Source organism: Gadus macrocephalus, chromosome 1, assembly GCF_031168955.1.
Source record: "Gadus macrocephalus chromosome 1, ASM3116895v1".
NCBI lineage: Eukaryota > Metazoa > Chordata > Actinopteri > Gadiformes > Gadidae > Gadus > Gadus macrocephalus.
In genome coordinates, this window is record NC_082382.1 from 1,907,720 (window position 1) to 1,931,031 (window position 23,312).

The 23,312-nt window shown below is 48.1% G+C and overlaps 2 protein-coding genes across 4 annotated transcripts; both read right to left on the reverse strand.

Annotated features, from left to right (window-relative positions):
- Positions 1-7,098: 7,098 nt before the first annotated feature.
- LOC132465169 (probable transmembrane reductase CYB561D1) lies at positions 7,099-9,991 on the reverse strand. Its single transcript, XM_060061972.1, has 3 exons — positions 9,121-9,991; positions 8,955-8,992; positions 7,099-7,948 (listed from the first exon to the last, which is right to left on the reverse strand). Exons 1-3 carry the CDS (start codon positions 9,284-9,286, stop codon positions 7,442-7,444), a joined length of 711 nt encoding a protein of 236 aa, XP_059917955.1. The 5' UTR covers positions 9,287-9,991; the 3' UTR covers positions 7,099-7,441.
- Positions 9,992-10,129: 138 nt separating this feature from the next.
- Positions 10,130-23,212, reverse strand: atxn7l2a (ataxin 7-like 2a). 3 transcript variants are annotated; one of them, XM_060061942.1, is made up of 11 exons: positions 21,857-23,212; positions 20,764-20,832; positions 19,718-20,084; positions 19,002-19,291; positions 18,682-18,708; positions 18,388-18,470; positions 16,353-16,564; positions 14,904-15,084; positions 13,435-13,556; positions 10,871-11,822; positions 10,130-10,385 (listed from the first exon to the last, which is right to left on the reverse strand). In XM_060061942.1, exons 1-11 carry the CDS (start codon positions 21,984-21,986, stop codon positions 10,368-10,370), a joined length of 2,451 nt encoding a protein of 816 aa, XP_059917925.1. In that variant the 5' UTR covers positions 21,987-23,212; the 3' UTR covers positions 10,130-10,367. The 3 variants fall into 3 exon arrangements, with proteins under 3 accessions (XP_059917925.1, XP_059917943.1, XP_059917934.1); XM_060061960.1 differs by having other exon boundaries at positions 20,764-20,899; positions 21,857-21,986; XM_060061951.1 differs by lacking the exon at positions 18,682-18,708.
- Positions 23,213-23,312: the final 100 nt, after the last annotated feature.

Sequence of the window (23,312 nt, forward strand, 5' to 3'; positions counted from 1 at the left end):
TGAATATTTGTCGCTTAGCTACGTTTCAAGTCGAAAATCTAAAATCCAGAAAAAAAAGATATTAGACATCGGATCGAGTCCAAATCTTAGACACATGTTAGCGCTACCCTTAATGGCGTTCGAAAAAAAACACGGAAAATTACGCCCTAAGGGGGCGCAATAAACGAGGAAATTGTATATCTTCTAATTGGCCAAAGGAATGTTCTTCAAACTATAAGGGAACCATCAAGGGGTAATCCCGAGTCTATATAGAAAATATGGCCAAGAATTATTAATGTGGGCGGGAGTTATTTGGAAAAGTAAAATTGTCTTCGGAAAATTTCGCCACAAGGCGGCGCCAAAAAACGACGACATTGTATGTCTCCTAATTTGCCAATGGAATGTTCTGAAAACGCGTTTTGGGCTATAACTCCCACACCGAACCTCCCACAGTCAAAACCTTTATATCCACAGATTCACTGGAGTCAGCTGCATCTTTTGGCACACGCCGTGCCCATTTGTTTTCAACACATGCTTTGCGTTGTGCCAGCGAAATGCACATTTCTTGTCGCGTTGTGCCGGCGAAATGCACACTTCTTGGACCCCTGCATAACTGCTTGCAGTTCTAGTTAGGGGTCCAAGCCAACAGGTTGGAACCCTATTGTTTTTGTAGTGTTTATTTTTATTATACTTACCTGCCTTAAAGTGTGCTCACAGCCCAAACCGTAAATGGTGCAGACTTGCCAAATGCATGACTAGATCCAGATCCGTGGCGACTACGCAGACGACAAAATCCAGACATGCCGGCCACTAGGTGGCGCTATACCAAGGAATACGCGTTTGGGGCTATAACTCCCACACCGAACCTCCCACATTCAAAACCTTATACACACATATTCCCTGGAGTCTGCTGCATCTTTTGGCATAGGCCACGCCCATTTGCGTCTATAATTTTTTTTCGCAAAATGGCGAAAACCGAAAAACTGTTCTTTCCCAACTCCTCCCACATTTCTTGACCAATCAACACCAAACTTTGCACACGACATCTTCAGACGAACACAAAAATATAAATTCAAACACTTTTTTGATCCGAACTTCGACGACGAAACGGTAGCGTTTTGAATATTGGTATATTAGCTAAATTACACGTGGAAAATCAAAAATTCCCAAAAACCCACAATTACACATCGGATCGAGTCCAAATTTAACACGCATGTTGGTGCTAACCTTAATGTCGTTCGATAAAAAATTCGGAAAATGTCGCCATTAGGGGGTGCAATAAACGAGGGAATTGTATATATTCTAATTGGCCAGAGGAATGTTCTTCAAACTATAAGGGAACCATCAAGGGGCAAACCCGAGTCTATATAAAAAATATGGCCAAGAATTATTAATGTGGGCGGGAGTTATTTGGCAAAGGAAAATTGTCTTTGGAAAATTTCGCCACAAGGGGGCGCAAATAAACGACGAAATAATATATCTCCTAACTGGCCAATGGAATGTTCTGAAAACACGTTTTGGGCTATAACTCCCACAACGAACCTCCCACAGTCAAAACCTTTATATCCACAGATTCACTGGAGTCAGCTGCATCTTTTGGCATACGCCGTTTCTCAATTTCGAACACATGCTTCGCGTTGTGCCGGCGAAATGCACACTTCTTGGACCCCTGCATAACTGCTTGCAGTTCTAGTTCTTATTCTTACCTCCTTAAAAGTGGTACCACAGCCCAAACCGTAAAAGGTGCACACACGCCAATTGCATGACTACATCCAGGTCTGTTCGGACTACGCAGACGACAAAATCCAGACCTGCCGGCCACTAGGTGGCGCTATACTTAGGAAAACTTGTTTGGGGCTATAACTCCCACACCGAACCTCCCACAGTCAAAATCGATATACCCACAGATGCACTGGAGTCTGCTGCATCTTTTGGCCCAGGCCACGCCCATTTGCGTCTATGAATATTTTTCGCTAAATCGCGAAAACCGCAAAACTGTCTTTTCCCTACTCCTCCCACATTTCTTGACCAATTGACACAAAACTTTGCCCACGGCATCGTCAGACGCACACAAAAAATAAAATTCGAACACTTTTTTGATCCGACCTTCGACGACGAAACGGTAGTGTTTGGAATATTTGTTTATTAGCTACATTTTACGTCGAAACGCAAAAATTCAAAAAATACCAAAATTAGACATCGGATCGAGTCCAAATTCTACACACATGTTGGTGCTAACCTTACTGACGTTCGATAAAAATTTAGGAAAATTTCGCCATTAGGGGGCGCAATAAACGAGGAAATTGTATATCTTCGACAAAATCTCGCCGCGAAAACGCTCCACTGACTTCTCGCTACTCCTACCACAGTCAAATCCTTTGTATCCACAGGTTCAGGGTAGCGTTTTGAACACATGCTTCGCGTTGTGCCGGCGAAATGCACATTTCTTGTCGCGTTGTGCCGGCGAAATGCACACTTCTTGGACCCCTGCATAACTGCTTGCAGTTCTAGTTATTATTCTTCACCCCGTACTTGTTGGACTACAGCCCAAACCGTAAATGGTGCACACGCGCCAATTGCATGACTAGATCCAGGTACGGCACCGCTACTCAGATAACAAAATCCAGACACGCCGGCCACTAGGTGGCGCTATACCAGGGAATACGCGTTTGCGGCTATAACTCCCACACCGAACCTCCCACACTCAAAAACTTGTACCCACATATTCACTGGAGTCTGCTGCATCTTTTGGCATAGGCCACGCCCATTTGCGTCCATAATTTTTTTTCGCAAAATTGCGAAAACCGCAAAACTGCCTTTTCCCTACTCCTCCCACATTTCTTGACTAATTGACACAAAACTTTGCACACGACATCTTAAGACGCACACGAAAATAAATACTCAAACTCTTTTTTGATCCGACCTTCGACGACGAAACGGTAGCGTTTTGAATATTTGTTTATTAGCTACATTTTACGTCGAAACGCAGAAAATTACAAAAATACCAAAATTAGACATCGGATCAAGTCCAAATTTTTGACACATGTCGATGCTACCCCTACTGGCGTTCAATAAAATAATCGGAATATTTCGCCATAACCGGGCGCAATAAACGAGGAAATTGTATATCTTCTAATTGGCCCGAGGAATGTTCTTCAAACTCGAGGGAAACCATCAAGGGGCGATTCAGAGTCTATGTAGAAAATATGGCCAAGAATTATTAATGTGGGCGGGAGTAATTTGGAAAAGGAAAATTGTCTTTGGAAAAATTCGCCACAAGGGGGTGCAAAAAAACGACGAAATAATATATCTCCTAACTGGCCAATGGAATGTTCTGGGCTATGACTCCGTTTTGGGCTATAACTCCCACAACGAACCTCCCACAGTCAAAACCTTTATATCCACAGATTCACTGGAGTCAGTTGCATCTTTTGGCATAGGCCAAGCCCATGCGTTTTGAACACATGCTTCGCGTTGTGCCGGCGAAATGCACACTTCTTGGACCCCTGCATAACTGCTTGCAGTTCTAGTTATTTACCTGCAATGGGAGTCAATGGCAGCCCATAGAACCGCTTGGTGAAAAGTTGTGAAATTTGGCACACTGGTTCAAGACAGCCCCATTAGCCCATTAGGCCAATCTCAGGTCGCTAGCCCAACAGCTCTAGCGCCACCAACAGGTCAAAGTTGGACATGCATTCATGTTCATAACTTTTGACCTATTCGACCAATATTCACAAACCAGGTAACATTGGATTCCTTGAACCAAGCCCAGTTCAACACATCATATGACGTCATTGCTCCATGACGTATATTTCCGCCATCTTGGTTTATGTCAAAAACCTTCAAAATGCTACTTCTATCACAAATCTTGTCCAATCAACTCGAAACTTGGCACACATGATCTTCCGGCGATGTTTGATAAAAAACATCGAATAGATTTTTCAAATTCAAAACCGTTTGCTCGCTAAAGCCAATCAAATTTGGCGGCGAAGCCGCTAAACCGGATGTAAGCCCTTATCTCAGCAGCCCTTTGACATATCATAACCAACCTTGGTATATAGACCCATGCCCCCATAAAGCTGACACTGAATGAATTTAGTGACCTTTGACCTCTAGGGGGCGCTGTTATTAATGTCGATGTGTTTTGACTCCTCTCTCTTCACATGAGTACATTTGAAACTTATTTTCAATGTCTGGTGATACCATCAGACCTCCCCGTATAGCTAGTATATTATATCTTGCAGAAATATCCGCGACAGCCATTGATATTCGACTGCGAACCCCCCAAACCGGAAACACGCCAATATCTCAGCAGCCCTTTGACATATCATAACCAAACTTGATATATAGACCCATAACATCATCATGGGGACACTCACTGAATTTGGTGACCATTGACCTCTAGGGGGCGCTATAATTAATGAAGACGTGTTTTAACTCCTCTCTCTTCACATGAGTACATTTCAAACTTATTTTCAATGTCTGATGATACTGTCAAACCTCCCCATATCGCCAATAAATTATTTCGCATGGCAACATCAGAACTTGGCCACCATGTTGAAAGTTGTCAAAATCAGTTGTAAATTTCCACAGGCCACAAATTATATCCAATCTTCATAAAACTTGGCATATACGATCTTCAGACCAAGCTGAACAAATATATCAAACAGCTTTCTCAAATTCAAAACCGTTTGGCCGTGACAACCAATCAAACATGACGGCGCTCATTAATGGGTAGAAACTGCACTCGTGTGGCGACATGCGGTACTTAATGTATAATGCAACAATGACTATGTTTACCATTCCGCCCACTTACGATATAAACTGCAATTCCCACTAGATTCGATGCTTCACGAACCACCTCCAGAACGGATGCTTGTTTACATTGTGTCTCTTTTAGGGATATTGTTCCGAATACCCCTATGTATTTGGGACATTTGTTCGGTCAGGCAGACTGTATTGCGCCCTTACCTCTAGGTGGGGTCATTTTCCCACATAATGCTCATCCCACCGGCTGTCGGTATTGCCGATTACCGAGACGGTCGTCATGTAGCCCCCTGGCCGATTACGTCCATCCGGCAGAATTAGCCTACCGAGTCCCATTATGCTTGACACCCACATTGCTGCTCGCAGCTATATTTTTACTTGATTCAGTTTGCGTCGGTGAGTTCGCCAAGAAGAATCGTTCAGAATCGTTCTTTCGTTCGTTCAGTCGCGTTTTCGGTAGCGGTGAATCGAATCATGGAATGCACGGTTCTCAGCTGAATCAGTCAGACAGATTGATGACGAGACAATCAAATATTTTAGTAATCTGGCATGACACAGAAAATACAAAGACAGCATGCAATTACCATTTCACTGATATTTAATCGTATCATCGCACTCGCGCTCACTAAGTCTCTTCCTTCTTCCCCACTCAAAGTCAGTTAACGAACAGCGAGTCAGCGACTCAGCGATTAGTGGGTCTGGGAGGAGTCGAGTCTGAGAACGAACGAGAGAAGAATCAGGTCGGTTTGTTTGTTAAAGATTTATTCATTCGAACTGATTTGGTCGCAAACGACCCGTCACTAACCCGTCACTAGCATGACTTAAATTTTTTAAGTCATGCTTCACACTGTGTTCGCCCAGAACAAAATAAAGCTCCTTCAATGTGAAATAAGAAGCCTCCCGGGTCACTACAGGGAGGGGGGGCTTTAAGGGGGCTCAGCCTTTTTCAGGGGGAGCTTAGGCCCCTCTACCACCGCTGCTCCCAGGTATGGCTCACCTACAAATCACTAAACAGTTTAGGGTCCAAATATAACACTGTATATTAGCGTTCAATATGTGAACCCTTCTTTAGACCTTTAAGTTCAACTGGGGCCAGTCAGCTCATTGTTCCCAGAGTGAAACAAAACCTGGAAGAGAAGGATTAAGCTCCTATGCAACACAGGGCTGCAATAACTTCATGAAGGTCTGAGACTTGGTCCAACCCTGACTACAGGGACAGATGTAAGGTCATAAAGCACAGATCAATTGTGTTAATCTGCAAATAATGTCTTAACAATAACCCGTAAATTGTGTTATTTGCCCAGAAGTATCAAAAAGTAAATTCATAGCCAAAGTAAACAGATCCTCAAGTTATAGCATTTAGATCAATTCACGGCATGCATTCTACACTGTATAGCACTCTGCCCCTGCAGCTCATGCATGGTACTGCAGTCTTTTTTCCTGTCTCCCTTTCTAGAACAGCTTATATCTGATCGACCTGTAAGGGAACGTTTGGCTGGTTGCACCTGTGCCCACTCTGTCACCCTGCCCACTTTAATGAGATGTTTCACAGCTCTACTATAAATCCTTTACCAAAGGTGGGAACACCCAGGAACCTAGTAACTTGGAACACCTAATAAACACTTATTGCTAGTGATCACACTCTGCGCCAACTATGAGGAGGATGGGAAGTGACCCGATATTTGGTGCAACAACAAAATAAGGGAAAACAGCAGAATAACATTCAAAAAGCGTTTATTTCATAGGTAGAATAAAAAGGGCTCAGCAGTTCTACACAAGGCAGACCACTCATTAACCCGTCTTGAATAAATAAATCCTTCTACAGAAGGATCCTTCTGACCTGAAGGGTTTGTCCTGATAAGCATATATTAAGAAAGGTTTTATACACAAATTGGTCTTCCAAATCATCTGATCCCATCAATTCAGTCTTCCATTGTTGGGGAACTTCAAATTCTCCTTCACTTGATGTCATAACACTGGACGAGGCTTTTCCACCAGACATCAACTTCTTTAGAAGTTTGCCATTTTAAATGCAGACTTTTAGCTCAATATTGCAAATAGTATCAAGGTTTGAATTAATATGTCACGGATTGATTAACTATTAGATTAACTATAAAAGCTAGTAAAACCAAAAGGAAGATTATCCACCTCTCCATTGAACAAAATCATGTACAGCAGGGCAAACAAACTAGTGTTATGAGGTAGAGAGCAAAAATAATAATACAATTTATGCTGGCTAGGATCAATCATAATGCCCCTTCAAGAAAAGTCAAGCAGAGCATTGACAGAGCGGTTCTTTATATACACGCACCACCACCCACCCACTCCTGGGGTCAACCCCCCCCCCCACCCATCCATACCTGGAAACCCCTCCCAAGCGCAGCCTGTGCTTGAGTCGTATTTTCTTTGTTATAGAAGTGTGCAAGAACGCAAAGTAGTCGGTGCGCCACTGTTCCGGTTGCAAGTTCAACTCCTGCTGTGTTTACGTTAGTTATCTGGGTCCTTCACCGTCGGTCACAGAGCAATCCTAGATAAGACCGAGCTCACCAGCGAGGGGCTGCAGAGCGGGACACACACACACACACACACACACACACACACACACACACACACACACACACACACACACACACACACACACACACACACACACACACACACACACACACACACACACACACACACACACACACACCTAGCTGCTGATCTTTTTGCGTGGCAGGTAGGCGTTGGTGATCTGGTTCATCACCACGGCGGCGGGGAACAGCGGCAGCAGGAGGAAGGCCCACCAGGCCGCCCCGCGCACCGTGGCGCTGAACCAGTCCGAGAACATGGCGGACACCACAGTGGCCGTGGCCAGCAGGTAGACCAGCAGGCCGCAGGTGGCGTGGTACAGCTTCAGCCGCTGCGGCGACACGGGGAGGCGCATGCACTTGGGGAAGAGCAAGCACAGCCCGGCGGCCAGCTGGAAGAGGGTGGAGCTGAGGGTGCCCACGCCCAGCAGGCTGTGCCAGGACGCCAGGTGGGGCAGGTCCGACACGTTCTTGCTGGCTACGATGAAGGTGGCGCCGGTGGTGGAGGCCACCAGCAGCAGCGTCTGGAGGAACCAGTGCAGGCGCACTTTGCCCTGCCGCGACTTGAAGCAGAAGGGGCTGCCCTCGGCGCTGAACAGCAGCACGCCCTCCGTCAGGCACAGGCAGTACTGTGGAGGAGAGGAGACGTTACGGAGCGCCTCGGGTCTGCCCCAGTAGCACGAGGAGAATCAGAATCACTTTTGTTACATCTTATTGTGCAAGTACACAAGAATAAAATGATTAGGCTTGGTTCCTCAACAGCCAAATAGCAGCAACAGTAGTTGCTGTAAAAATTCGTAGAAGAAGTGGTAGCGGTACAAGCAACTGTTGATTCTATGCCAAAAAGGCTGTGCAAATCACAGAAATGTTTTTAAAAATACTGTTTTATGAGCCAGGCACGCACAGATACTGGCTTGGATGTCTTCCCACCCAGGCCGGAACAAAGTGCTGTATGAAGGAGACAATCCCCCTTGAGGCAAACTGGAATCCAAGAACCATATTGATACTAGATACTTGTGGCAGACCGTGTAGCGTTCAGTGTGATGATGGTAAGGAATTGGATATGCACCATAGAATTTAAAGCTTTAAAGATATTTGCTTGTAGGAGCAGCTTTATCTCCCGTAGACATTCTAGCAAGTGCTTAATATCTACTTGAGGAAGACTCACGTCCCTGATAGGTCCATTAGTGAGGATAGGGGCATTTAACATGCACACAACCAATCAACAGTTGCTGCTCCTATTTGTAGTGTTATGTTCAACTTAAAAACCTAAAATGGTGAAACTGTACCATCTTGAAACTAAAATCTTGAGGGCTGTCACTTAATCCTGTTCTCGTCCCAGCCATCTATTATTTACAATGGCACGCCCATGGAGCCAGAGAACACGAGGAGGAGGAATTAACAAAGGGTATCACCAGAGTAAGAGGAGATTCCTGGAAAGCTGCTACAGGACTATAAAATGTGATAAAATAATACTTTATCAGATTTCTTTCTGAGAAGCAAAATCCAAAGCACTCCGATTGGAGTGAATTGAACCGTTAGGGCCAGAGGACGTCTTGAAGCATCAGCCAGTGTAGGCTAAACACAGTCGCGGGGTCATGCATGAGTTACCAAAAGAATAGAGTTTTGACTTACTGCAAAGGACATGCACACAGGATGCCAGGAAAACAGACCTTGAGGAGAAGACGATATAAAAGTATTGTGAAAAATCACCAAATCGTGATCAAGAGGCTATTTACGCCCTCGCCTACTTAACTGTAGCGTACAAAAAGTACTACTATGTTGAAATGCGTCCACGTACTTGTTCCAGGACGAGACAACAGAGAGATCAGCAGGGTAAGACCCAATGCAATGACATGCGAGGCTATCACGGAGAACCGGCGCATCCACACGTAGAGCCAGAAGTCGTGGACCCCGGAGCCCGAACCCTCCGCTGGCAGCGGGCTGTACTCTACGTCGGACGGCATCTCCTCCGCCGTCTAGATGCGCTCCTCACACCGCGGGGCATGGTGGAAACGAGAAAAAGTCTCCCTGACGTCCACCCACATGGTCCTCAAACACAGCACGTATCAGGAAGGACACTAAACTTAAAGTATACAGGCGAATGTCGGTCAAACAATGCAAGATATTTCCCCTCCGATTAAGTGGTTAGACAAAGTCTTTAGTGTCCCCATTGAGCATCTCCGCCAGCCCAGGGACGGATGATCCAACACAGCTAGAGCGGAGGCTTCCTCCACCGGTGGGGTGGAAACTCACCGATCAGGTAGTCGGACCTTGGATAGATTAGGTGGGGCGTCGGCTTTGATAATAGTCCCGATTCACTTCCTGCCTCGGAGTCGTTTTGGAGACGGAGGATCCAAGGCGCAGGCCACGCGCGCAGGACGAGGGCAAAGCGCTTCCGGGAATGTAGCGTCGCCATCACAACGCAACCGCTCACCCGACCGACAGTTCTTAAAACCAACCGATAACCTGATCAAGTTCTTAAAACCCACTTATTACCTGATTTAGTTCTTAAACCGGTTCTGCAAGGTCATCTTAAACCGGTCCTGTAAGGTCATCGCTCCGGGAGTCTCGCCAGCACCAGTGGAAAGACTTTTCCTCCGTTTTAGAATCTCACATTGTTTTATATTTAGAGTGACGCACACATTTATATAAAGCAAATATTATCGCTTCAACTGTTAACGTATTAAAAAAATAAAATGGGACATTGGCTACTTGTTTCCAGATAACAGTTTACTGAATGTGCACTAATGTACAAATTTGGGCCAGTGGTCAGAAAATGCAGACATCCAAGTGCAGAACAAAACAAGTCAGAGTGTAAAGGACATTTTAGTCCATGTTTTAATTTAGCAGCATAACCAGATGGTCTTGAGGTATTTCTAAAAATTCAATTCACAGAAACTCACCCCCCACGATATTCATCCATACAACAGAAAACACGCACACGTCTGATTCAGACACTAAGAAACACACACACACACACACACACACACACACACACGACTGTGCAGAGCTGGCTCCTCATAGTGGCTTTAAGGCAGGCACTCATTAATGGTGCAGTTTTGGCTGTGGGATCAGAAGAGAAGATCATTAAGGTTTTACCTGCAACATCTTTGTGCAATAAATGTTAGTCAAATAATAATGGCACATGTTTATCTAGAAGTCATTAATAATTTAAAAATAGATAACACTCAAATTCAGGCTTAAATCATGTTTTGAGAGTAAAAATCATGGTCCTAAATTCCTTTAAATTAGCATAAATTCAAGATTCCTTGAGAAAAGTATTTGATACTGATCTGACCATGTCCACGGGCTACAACAGCCTGCTGCTAGTAGGTCAGTGGAGGACTCTACCCCCCCCTCAAGGGGGAGGACCCTTCCCCTAGAGTGGGGGACTCTTCCCCTAGAGGGGGGGGAAGAGTCCCCCCCTAGAGGGGAAGGGTCCTGCCCTAGAGGGGGGACTCCTCCTCCCAGGCAGCCAGCCTCTAATGCAGGGGTCTCCTCCTCCTCCTCCCCCCACTGGGTGTCAGAAGGTCAGGGCCGGGCCTCACCTTCTGGGGGCCCAGCTTCTTCTCCAGCGGCCCCCCTTTGCTCTCCTTCCAGGGGTAGAAGTTGGAGCGCGGGGACGAGGAGGAGGCCGAGGAGGGGGGAGGGCGGTGTGCCGGCGGCTTGGTGGACGGCAAGCGTTCGCCATTGTTATTGTTTCCTGCCTTGCGTTTCTTCACCAGCGCCCGGTGCTCAAAGTCCCGCCCCCCGGGCCGCCCCCCCGGCCCCGGGTCCCCCCCAGGCCCGGGGCCGCGACAGTTAGTGGCGGCGTGCGTGGCTGTGGCCTCGGCTGGCGAGGGGTGGCCCGCGGCGGGGGGGTGGAGCCGCTTGTATGACAAGGCTGTTGCCGGCGAATGGGTTTCTGAGGGGGAGGGCTGGGGGCGGGGCTTGCCCCCGGGCAAGAGACTGCCATTGGTCTGTCCGTGGGAAACTACGGGCGAGGGGTTGGCCTTTGACGAGGAAGGGGAGGGGGAGAAGGGCGAGGGAGGGGGGCGGCCTCGGTCCTGAGGTGTGACGCAGTTCCTGTCGGGGCCCAAGTGCTCGCCCTCCTGCGAGGGCGCCTTGCGCTTCCGTAGAGCGGCCGCCGCCACCGCCGCGTCCCGCTGCCTCAGCATCTGCTTGCTTGGCCGCCCCACCGGGTTCTTGGGTCGGCCCGGCCCCAAAGGGCCCCGCGCCGCCGAGCAGGGCCCCCCCCCGCCACTGCCCCCACTGCTGGAGTTCTCCGATGGGCCTGAGGGCCTCCCCAGCCCGTGGCCGGACGACGAGGAAGAGGACGAGGACGAAGAGCTTTTGGCCGAGGAGCTGGTGTGACTTCCTGTGCGGACCTTGGAATGTACTGAGGAGGAGGAGGAGGAGGAGGAGGAGGATGAGGAGGAGGAGGAGGTGGAGGAGGGAGAGGAGGTGGTGGTTCGTGCTGCGGGCTGGGGAGACGGGGGCTCCTGGGCTTGAGGTATTTTCCTGATTTAAAAAAGGAAAACGGACACAGGATCAGGAAACCAAACTAATGATCCATTAAAAAAGCAAAGAAAAAAGATCTGAGCCAAAATACAAGGACACCTATATGATGCCTGCAATCAGTTTCACTGTCAAATAGTTTCATTTTAAGATATGGATGTTTAGCCTCTACCGACTCTGCAAGCTCAATGAATCATTTACCAAACACAACCGGGTATCTTTGTACTGTCACTGTTCATGTTGTAGGACGGAGGGAATTACATTTACACCTAGAATTACCGTCATCCGTTATATGCATCGATAATTAATATCAAAAGAAGTCTGCGCTACAAGCCAATGTTTAATTGCACTGCAGGACGTAAATATAGGTTTGTTTTTGATTAAATAACGGAGTGAAGTGGAATCGCAACAACTTCTCGGAAAGAATGAGAACCTACTTTTAGGTATGAACAGATTAACTACCTCAAATAGAACGCGTCAAAAACATGGATGCATTAGAGAACACGCACCCACTTATCATAAACCCCCCTCAGCTCCTCGGACACTTGTACATAACGCCACAGCGTGTGTGGATGTGTTGAGCTCCGTCAGAACCTGGGGTTCAGTTTTAAATACGCGTCTGCCAAGTCCAATTATACTCCACCATTAAAAACTACTGGCAAAGCCCTAGACAAGGTCTAGTCAACTTAAACCTTTAGCCAAATAACGCATGCGTCTCCTGAGGAAGCTGAAAGGGTTCGATGTCAGAAAGGACATTTTATTAACGGTTTATCAGAAACTGATCGAATCAGTCATCTCCTTCAACATTACACCCTGGTACAGCTTCCCAACAAGCAGATGCAAGGGACAACTGGCTAAGATAATTAAGGAGGCAAGCAAGATAACCAGCATCCAACAAAAACAGCTATCAGACTTGCGCACTCAAGCAGTGGAGAGGAAGACCAATTCCCCTCTCCTGTATCCCTCCCGTCCCCTCTCCTGGATCCCTCCCGTCCCCTCTCCTGGATCCCTCCCGTCCCCTCTCCTGGATCCCTCCCGTCCCCTCTCCTGGATCCCTCCCGTCCCCTCTCCTGGATCCCTCCCGTCCCCTCTCCTGGATCCCTCCCACCTCCTACACGGCTGCTTTGAGCTGCTTCCATCAGGCAGAAGATACAGAGTGCCTCTAGCCAAAAAATCTCTCTATACAAAATCCTTCATACCCAAGGCAATACACACACACACAACATACTCCTTACACAAGCACCACATTCACACAATTAGAGAACAGACTGCCTTCAATCAAAGACAATTTTCCAACATGGCAACATGTTGGACAAATAAAGCTTTTGAACTTTGAACCTGAGGAGTTCATCTCATGATGCACATTGTGAAAGCAGGCTACACGGTTAAGAATATGGACAACCGGCTTGGAATGACAATTTCTCTATTAGAAGGAATGCTGCAGGACTGCAAAGTCCAGCATGCATTATGTCCACCCCTAGAGGACAGTGATGCTCCTAGGAATCCTAAAAACTGTACTTTGTCAGATAATGTCAGAGAGGTAAACATGCTTAATATTGATATTACAATTTTAGCTCATAAATATAACCCTGATTTCAGAGAGGGAGTGACTTACTTCCACAGGTGCGCGCTGATGTGCTGCTCCAGCATGGAGCTGAGGGCTGACCTCAGGTGGTGCAGGCGGCGGTCGAAGGTGTACACGCCGTGGCCCAGCGCGTGGCTGCCAAACGAGCACACCTGGGGGGGGGGGGGGGGGAGGGGCCTCATTACACAGGTATTCACCCAAACACAACACTACTGCACCAGTCACTATTTATTGGACCGTGTCTAGACAGTAACGAACATCCCTGACCATAGTTAATCGAGTTTGTAGTCTACTCTCAGCCGTAAACTCATTATTGTACGCGGCTGTCTTCATTCGGAAAAAAATTAAAACACTCAGGAGTTTACAATAATACAAATTATTCTAAAGAGGTCTGGACTCCGTGCGCAGCCCCGCCTTCTCCAGTGAACCAAGAAAGCCCGCGCCTTGACGAACGGGGGATTTGACCCCCTCAGTTTTACACAGGAAACTTGAGATAAGAAGGTGAAATCGCCGGTCGTGCCAACCTGCGACCGAACCGGCTTGGCAGTGTAAAAAGACCTAGGCTATAGCCTACATCATCCTTCCCAACGATATGGGCAGGATCTAGACCAAGCTCTCCTAATCGGGTCAGCAATAGCCGTGTGTCAATGCCTAGCCTCTGCGTTTGAATGTTAATGAATGAATGGAACGTTGCATTTTTAATGTCTACAAATATTCTAGGCTAGAGAGTGAGCTCCAATCAATGAAACCGGAATCAGACAAAGTCGGCTCTCTTTGCTGCGCAAAGCATGTTTCAGAAATCAGATAGATGTAGTCGTCACACTTTTTGTAATATGGAATTATTTCAGGGGGAAAATGTTGTGAAAATGTACGCACAGGGCATGCAGGAATAGGACTGATATCGGCCTAGGCCTAATCAATTGTGTTTTAATATCTTTAGCATTCATATTATTGCAGTTACTCTGCTGTTGGCCTTGATGGGGAGATATTTTAACGCTTTTTAACCCCATTGTACGTCTCATTAGAACCAACACATCATAATATTTAGGGTTTTCTCTCACCCCTGGCTCTTGGCATTTCTAAGCCTAATGCAATAGATGCAGGCCTGTTAGAATGTGCTGGAAACAAGATCTGTGGCCTCCCAATATGTTTGAGAGCCATCAGTAATGTGTTCCATGTTATGAAGGCCAAGTCGTCCATCAGGTATTAGTGAAATGTAGGAATATCAGTTGCTAAGGAATTGTCCTGTAGGAGACAATTTAGCTAAGGCCCTCCCCGCCTCTGTTCCCTCCAATCAGGGGATCTCGGGGAAACAATCTGGCTGTCAATCACATGAAACGTAAATACATACACGTATACATACACATATAGAAACGTAGTACATATAAATATTGAATTTCAAATGAACTAACTTTTATAAGCCATGATTAAAAAAAACACAAACTGCTGAATGTTAGTAACCCCTAAGCCAGGCCCCGCGGACAGGTCAGAGGTCTTACCGCCAGGGGCCGGGGATGGGAAGAGGAGGAGGGGTACGGAGCCGGCTCCTCCGCCCCATCCCCTTCGCTGTCGTCACTGGAGAGGGGCCCCTGGACCAGCGGAGAGGGGGCCCCCAGGCTGCCGTCGTCCTGCCGCGACATCTCCTCGTCGAGGGCGCTCTCCGACGAGGCCCGGGACCGACTAGGAGGGGGAGGGAGTGGGGGAGACAGAAGGGCATTTCAAATAAGGATTGAAAACATATTGAAATAAAAACAACGTTGTCCACACAAACAGGTTGACCCCATCGTTAGTTCCCCATTCATGTTTCCAAATCGGTTGCGTCGGTAAGAACGTTTTATTGGAATACCGCAGTGTGTGGGTTATGGTGTAATCCAGCCTCACTGAACTCACGACTTTCAGAATAGCCAGATGGACCGACCAAAAGGGGCCGTTCCTCAGTGAAATGCCGCAAGAAAGCTGGGCGATTTACAACTTACGACTAGCATGTACCGGCGAACCATACAAATGGATTACACTATTACTCAAACCTAACCAAATCAGTCGATTCACATTCAACAGATGAATCGTATATCATACAAATACCTACATTTATGAATCAATATTTTAACATTTTAAAGTCCTGTTTTATTTCAGTCAAAGGCGGGCAGCGTCTTGGAAGTCAGTCAGGGTTCTGGGAGACAGATTCTGCTTTCATATGATGGGTGCTCAGGAAGGTTTGGAGCAGTGATGGGAGTGACCGGCTGTACGCAGCGTTGGTGTGTGGAAAACAACCTACTGAAGTTCCAGTTGGTATACAGAGCCAACAGGTGGTCTGTACGCTGTCCAGTTTTACTGGAGTTGCACCGCAGCACTAGTGATACTCAGAATGAGAGCCTCCATATGAAACACGCACTCTTCTGGACGAGGGATCGGTAGAGAAGGAAAGAATAAATCCTAACACGAGTTTGTGACCTAATGACCCGCCTGTTATTAAAAGGAGGTTTTAACAAAGGACGAGGAGGGACTTGGCTCGAGAGGAACTGGCAGTCAAGAAGAAAAGTACCACTGATGCAATAAAACATTTTACTGTACCTCAAGTTCCTCTTTTCTCATGAATAAAAAGATAGATGGTACAAGGAGACGCGGCAGAAAAACGTTCCACCACCTTATTTATGGTGCTACAAAAATTAAAAAGGTGATATGCACCACTGTCGCCAGTAGGACTGTTAGACTGGAACCCTACCAGTGGCCTGACCCCCAAAGCATGCACAAACCTCCCTGAGCATTTACAAATGGTACATAAGAAGGGCTGGACGTAAAACCCTCCCATCTAACCCTGTGACCTGCTGAGCCCACTTGTGGAGATCATTGTTTGGAGAAAGTTGACCGATGCAAGGTGGTTCTCTGACATAGAACCCTGTACTCTGTGACCCCCCAGGACACCCCCAGGGGGTCCCACCCACACGTACCTGAAGGCAGGGAGGGTGGCCAGGGGTCTCCTGCAGTGGGGGGCCCCCGTGGGTTCTCTGGGGGCCTCGGGGCTGGAGGGGAGCCCCGAGGACAGGCTGCCGTCCAGCGACTGGGGGCCCTTCTCCCGGACCTTGGTCTTCAGCTCCGCCACCAGCTGGTCAAAGTTTTTACTTCGCCCGGGCACCTTCCTCCGCTGGTGGATGGAGTGGATCTGGGGGGGGGGGGGGGGGGGGGGATTACAGTGAGCATCCTGACCTCCACTTTGATCACCCCCTTCTGTTAGCGTCTATGGAGACCATCCTACCCAGAAATTACTTCATGGATTCATTACACAGCTAAACACTTAAAAGCATCATACAATGACGGAGAAAAGGAAAAGAAATTGCAGTTAAGCTAAAACACGAAACAAATTTATAGATAACACCAGTCAACCCAAAACAGTTATATGATCGTCACCATAGTAATCCATGCCAGTTTATCACCTTTACTGCAGTAATTCCCAGATTTAGAGAAAACTGAGGTTAAATACTAAATTATTGCCATTTTCCCCCTGAACGTTCCACTACTGAATACAGGGGGTATTATTTTCTTGGACGTGTGGACCTCTATCTGGACGGTGTGTGTGTGGTCGTGTGGAGCTCTGTCCTGTCTGCTGTGTGTGTGGTGCTCTCTCTGGACGGTGTGTGTGTGGTCGTGTGGAGCTCTTTCCTGTCTGGTATGTGTGTGGTGCTCTCTCTGGACGGTGTGTGTGTGGTCGTGTGGAGCTCTGCCGGGGGGGGGTGTGTGTGGACGGGTTGTCGGACACCTATAGTTTAACGCTACGGTGCGTTACATACACGTCGTTGCTCATTATAAACGCTCAACCTCAACGTCGATACTAAACTAAGTATCACAAATATGGCGTGGGCCGTAACCATGGGAATAACACGTCGTCCTCCTTCCTAGAACTCCTAAAACACCTTTTTTTTTTTATTTCTGTGTTTGAATTCGAGCTGAAATGCTGACTTCACTGGCTCTTTAACCGGCCAATCACAGTTGAGCACAGCAGATGAGACTCACACTGTTAATTTCTGCAAAAACAATTTAATCGTCTTTCAAAATCAGTCTGTTTTGTATCATGTCGCTTTAAGGCCCCCCTCCCGAGTAGCCCACTCTGTTGCAATTGGTCGAACGCTTTGTGCGAGCGTCTGCAAAAATCTGAAAGAAATCTTTGCGGGTAGCTGGGAGACATGACTACTGCACTTCAGCACCGCCTACCGGACACAAGTTCTCAGAATTTTCTACTTTAGCAGATGTAAAACATGTATACATACGTCATATAATAGTCTAAAGCAAAGGGAAAAGTCGAAAAAGCATGACATCAGCCCTTTAAAGTTTGTAATTATCAGTACATTCACTCTATTCTCTGCCGTGAAGAGCACTGCAGAACCCGGACCCTGAGAGCGCTGGAGTGGGCACTAGTGATCCGTTATCGTTTGAGTTGGTCTTAGTAGGAATTCCCCTTTGGTGCATCCAGGAAACGGGTTGCAAGCGTTGTCTGCCTCCGGCCCTAGAAACGGCTTGGTGTTGCCGACATGACATTGGAAGACGTGTGGTAGGAAGTAGACCTACAGTAGGATATTTAAATACTTTTTTTATTCCAAGCAACGACCCCCACCTCTCCCACTCCTTTTTGTCATTTCCCGTTCGCCGCGTCATCCTGTCATAACTGGAAGCGGCCTTTGTATCTACTTCCTCCTTCACACAGCGACCATATAAGCACTTCCTGTATCATTGAGGCCTAGTGTACAGATTTTGTGTTGTGTTGTGTTTAGCGAGGCATTTCACGGCAGAGCAAACATAACAGGTTTGTCCATGACCTGGAGCATGTGACGAGAAGTCACATGTCACAAGTTAGAAGAATATCGTATTACCATTTGATACAAATCCAGCTATGCTTACTTAAGCAATAATCTCACTCATTGGTGTGTGTGTGTCTGTTGGTGTTTGCGCGTGTCTCTGCGTGCATGTCTGTGATGTGTGCGTGCTTCTTACATTGCAGGTGAGGAGGCGCGTGCAGACCTTCTTTCTGTCCGGGTCCAGGACTCCACAGTGTTTGTCCAGGTCACATTCCCTCCCTGGGGGGGAAACGGACGGACACACACACACACACACACACACACACACACACACACACACACACACACACACACACACACACACACACACACACACACACACACACACACACACACACACACACACACACACACACACACACACACACACACACAGTGATTTAGGGTCCGAAGCGGAGATATGTGTGTTATTGAGAGGGGCTGTGAGTACCTGTTTTGGTTCGATGCAGACACCGATCTGCCAAACAACAACATCAAAATGTCCAATCAATATCATAAATAGATGACTTGTGTAAACCTCTTTAGTGTGGTCAACATAGATGCTCCAGTTCATGAGTATCCTAGAGCCCCCGACCACACAGTCAAACGGCAGTAGAGCCAGATTACAGAAGGGGCCATAATGCATGATGTTGGAGCCCTCAAGGCCTTCCTATACAGACATCCAGGTGATACTACAACAGAGATAACTGCCACTGCCCGTACGTTTTACTGTCGGGGCGTCCTCCTCCCCCCCCCCCCCTCCATACTTACTGGAGGCCACCTTATTGTACGGTCTGGGGACCCGGTGGGAGGGGCCCCCAAGCCCCACCCCGGCCCCCATCACGGGGTCCTTCTTCTGGGTGGAGGGGGGCCCTCGCTCCCCTGGGGACTGCCGGCCGGGCGGAGGGGTGGCGCCCCCATGTGGCCAGGGGGGGTCTCGGAGGGACAGGGGCGGCGAGCTCAGCGGGGGGTCCAGGACCGGAGGTGGCTTGAACGCGGGCGCCTCCACACGTCCGCTTCCACCGCCGCTGCTGGGAGACAGCTTCTCCAGGGGGGGGGGTCTGGGGAAGACAGAGAGTTAGGCTCAGGGGCCTGGGTCTGGGGGGGACAGAGAGTTAGGATCAGGGGCCTGGGTCTGGGAGAGACAGAGAGTTAGGCTCAGAGGCCTGGGTCTGGGGGGGACAGAGAGTTAGGCTCAGGGGCCTGGGGCCTCTTCAGCCAGCGGTCACTATTCAATACATGTTCAACGTCAAACGGAAAGAGACAGACTACTATAGCTCAAACTGATCTCTGTAAAACATTTGACACTATTTGCGTCAGGTTTTGACCCCTTTATCTAAAGGCACGTGAGCAAACAGACAGGCAGGGGCTAAGAGGACATTTTGGCGGGAACACAGAACCACCTCTTGGGGGGCCAACACTCCCCCCTCACCACTGCCTGCCCCTGCTCATGCACACGGCCCCAACCAGACCCCGTCCCGGCGTACCGTCCTCCCTCTTTGGAGCTCTTGGCGTGTCTGTACTGGGGCGGGGTGGAGGGGGAGGGCGGGGCCGCCCGTGACAGTGGCGGCGGGGGCCCCTGCCCCGGGGCCCCGCGGCCCTCCCAAGCTGGGGCCGGCGGGGCGCTCGGGGCGTGCGACGGGGAGTGGCCGTGGCCGTGGCGGGCCCTCTGCTGTGCCTGCGGGGCGGGGGCCGGGGCAGGGGCCCGCAGGCGGGCGTACACCTTGGCCAGCGGTCCGTGGCGCCGCTCGCAGTGCTTCTCGAAGGCCTGGGGCTTCACCACCTGGCCGCAGTGGCTGCACACCACCAGGTAGAAGTCGTCCTGGCCCGGGTAGTGGCCGAAGATACACATGTCTGGAGGGGGGGGAGCCAGTGAGTAATACATGACGCAGCACATTCATATCGTACTAACCGCCCAGATGAACACTGGGGGGACATATAGAGACAGGACAAATGCCCAAATCAAGAGACAAAGCGATAAAGCATAGGGTTCAGCATACGTCTACAAAATAGGCTGTGTTTTACAGACACCCTGGCTCTAAAGACTTCACCACTCACGAAGTGGAGTGGTGAAACATAAACACCCTTAAAGGACAGCTAATAAAGTTGCGCTGAGAGGCCAATTATAGTTAGCTTCTCAGCGCAACTTTATCACTCAGGAGTGATAAGTACCTAATAAGTGATAAGTGATAAGTACCGCTCCCCTGAAAAGTACCTCTCCCCTGAACTGTTTCAGGCAAAAATCCAAATACAAGCACAAGCGAGTACCTGTACACGCCACCACCAAATAAAACAGGGTAAATCGCCCGTCTGACCGCTGCTACCATTAACAACACTGCTACGACTACTACTGCTACTATAATAGAGAGCCAGGCAGCGTTGACTTAACATCTTCTTCCAACAGCAGGTTCAGTCGCCCCACCAAACATTGACTAAAACATGTAACAAACAGCATAGTGAAAAGCCATACCAACACACATCCACACTGGCTGGCCCTTGGTTCAGAAAGACCCGGTGTTTCAGCAGGACTTACCCTCCTTGCTGAGCGACATGGCCTCAGCTGCCTTTTTGCCATTCTTGCCGCTCTCTTCTACATCAGCCCCTGGAATACAGATCACAGATATAACAGGACATCTTTAGACCTCTGCACCCTCTTGTTGATGGAAATCCTAATATCAAATAAATCAAGCAAAGGGAGGGACATAGGTCAAAGCTATTGGCAACATCTTTAAAAATGAAGGCATCACCACAAAAGTTCTGTAACGGGGCCTTCCAGCTACACACTGGAACAGCTTGAGGGAGGGATATACTTTGTATATTAAACTAATGGACGTCTGTAATGCTTGTAGTTGCATCGCCGGGTTACCATCCTCAGTATGGGGCCAAAGGTGAGCTAGTTAGGAACGGAGTGGCACTCGGACGGATGCCAGACCAAGATAAAGCGCACTAAAAATGTCAGTAGGATAAACCACTCCTTGGTCAAGGAGGCAAAATGAGGGGTTCCTCTTCAAACGTTTTGCTTCACAAAGATTGGAATGGGAGTTGGTGGTGCTGTCAACCATCAGAGGGACAGTGTACCAGGTGACGGGACCATGAAGTCACGACCCTTGATATCAAAGGCTCGACTGGGGTTTACACGGTGGCCCCAGCCTCAGACTCCACCTCCGTCGGCATCCTCCCGCGGCTAGCGGCGTTAGCAGCATTAGCTCGATGCTTGACGGCTGGCCGAGCCGGGAGCTAGCCACCAGCTAGCGCTCCATTGCAATAAGTTGTATCGCCCTACCATCCATACAGAGCCTAATTTCGCTCTCTGAAAGCACTGATGTGGAGCGTCTTTCATTAACACACAGAGCGCTGCCAATCCCCTGCCTGCTCAGTGTAAAGGATGAAGTGTATACATGTGTAATATGGTGCTGAAATTGAAATGATTATCACTATTCTCTGGCTGAAGACCTGGGAGGACCTGGGAGAGAGCAACATGTTAGGGGGCCAGCGCTAGGACCCGGCAGGGTCTTTGTTTGGGTAACATGGTTAGCGTTGCCCGCCGTTTCCCCGAGAATAAACGCCGACGGGTTCATCAATCGTCTCCATTATCAGCCGTTACGGATGAAAACGTGCTTCCTTACCATCCGACGCGGTCACACCGGCCCTCTCGGCCCAGGTGCTCCAGCTTTGGCCCTCGAAATCACCGAGGCTAGGCACCCGCCGTTCCAGAGCAGCCATTGCTTTCACTGCGCGTTCACGCACCGCCATCATCACTGCGCGGCAAGCGACTTACGTCATAAAGCGCGCTCCCGGTTATGATAGGAAGTTCCTGCATGCACGTCCATGAGCCTCCCACACACACGCACCGTCTGTCCTCAGATTGACAAGTTGAGGCCTAATGTATCTTGCTTCTTATTAAAAACACAAGCAGAAATGGAACACTTTCTAAGTACCCAGATTTAAATTGTGGGCAATGCTTCTCAATTCACAGCCTCAGGGACACCGAGACTGGGGTGATGTGACCCGGCTGACCTCTGCCTTTCTCATACACCCCACGTCAGTCCTGATGAATAAAACCACACTAGGCCAACAGCTCATTTGAATTGGCTATGATAAATGTAAATTCAGGGGCTGCTGCCTAGACTTTTGACCCTCAATTAAAAAAATAAATGAATCTTTCAGAGATAAACACTTTACTTGTCTGCAGGGCCAACCCTGTTTGTACCAGAAGTTTGGAATAGCAGAATATATACTAGTGAGGGCAGCCCAGCGATTTCTTAATCCCTCCAAGTGCTTAAGCCCTAAAGGTCACGTCAAGGCTGTGGTGAAAAATCATCCAGCAGGGAGTCTGAAACCCTGAGCGATGGGGGTGTCGTTACCACAGTGATCATCACAACACTGCTGTCACCTGAGGGGATACTTCATACTTGTATAATTAAAAAAAATTATAAGGTTGATTTTCAAACATTGAGATTTAGCTATTACATTCCTTTTTTCCTTTGTTGCACTTTGGTATATTCATGAAACAGAAAAGCCTCTCGTCGCGTGTTCAATACGCAAATGACGTAAACTAAAATGACCTGTTCCTAAGAGAAAGAGCAGGATCTGTCAAATATGCGATGAAGGGTGATGAATTAAACCAAGGGGTCAAGTAAAATGATGCCTCCTAGTGTCCAAGCTGGGGAATGCATTAATAGTCTTAACTATAGGGTTCAAAGATGGATAAAGATGGCCCAAACTTTTCTCCTTACAAGTGATGTTACACAAATTCACAAATTCGAATAAGAACAGTGAAGTGTATATGATTAATCTTCTTGGGAGTTAGGTGACATTCTTTGTGATGTGGAATCCTTTAGAAAACACTCTGATCCAAAGTGAGGGGGGAGGCATCTTGCTCTGGTATACCTACAAGTATAGACATTGCCTATTGAACCCTGCCCTGATGTAGCCAAAGAGTCAAACACCCTATAAAACCCTGTACGGACGTCGTTAAGGATTCAAACACCCTATAAAACAGCCCTGCCCTTATGTCAGCTGGGAGTCAAACAACCTATAGAATGACCTTGCACTGATGTCAGATGGGAGTCCAAACCCTAT

Coding starts and splice junctions, on each gene's coding strand:
- LOC132465169 (XM_060061972.1), bottom strand. CDS start 9,286: ATGCCGTCCGACGTAGAGTACAGCCCGCTGCCAGCGGAGGGTTCGGGC. Junction 8,993..9,120: donor GTTGTCTCGTCCTGGAACAA/GTACGTGGACGC, acceptor CTTCTCCTCAAG/GTCTGTTTTCCTGGCATCCT. Junction 7,949..8,954: donor CTGTGTGCATGTCCTTTGCA/GTAAGTCAAAAC, acceptor TCTCCTCCACAG/TACTGCCTGTGCCTGACGGA.
- atxn7l2a (XM_060061942.1), bottom strand. CDS start 21,986: ATGATGGCGGTGCGTGAACGCGCAGTGAAAGCAATGGCTGCTCTGGAA. Junction 18,709..19,001: donor GTACAATAAGGTGGCCTCCA/GTAAGTATGGAG, acceptor GTTGTTTGGCAG/ATCGGTGTCTGCATCGAACC. Junction 11,823..13,434: donor ATCAGCGCGCACCTGTGGAA/GTAAGTCACTCC, acceptor TTTTTAAATCAG/GAAAATACCTCAAGCCCAGG.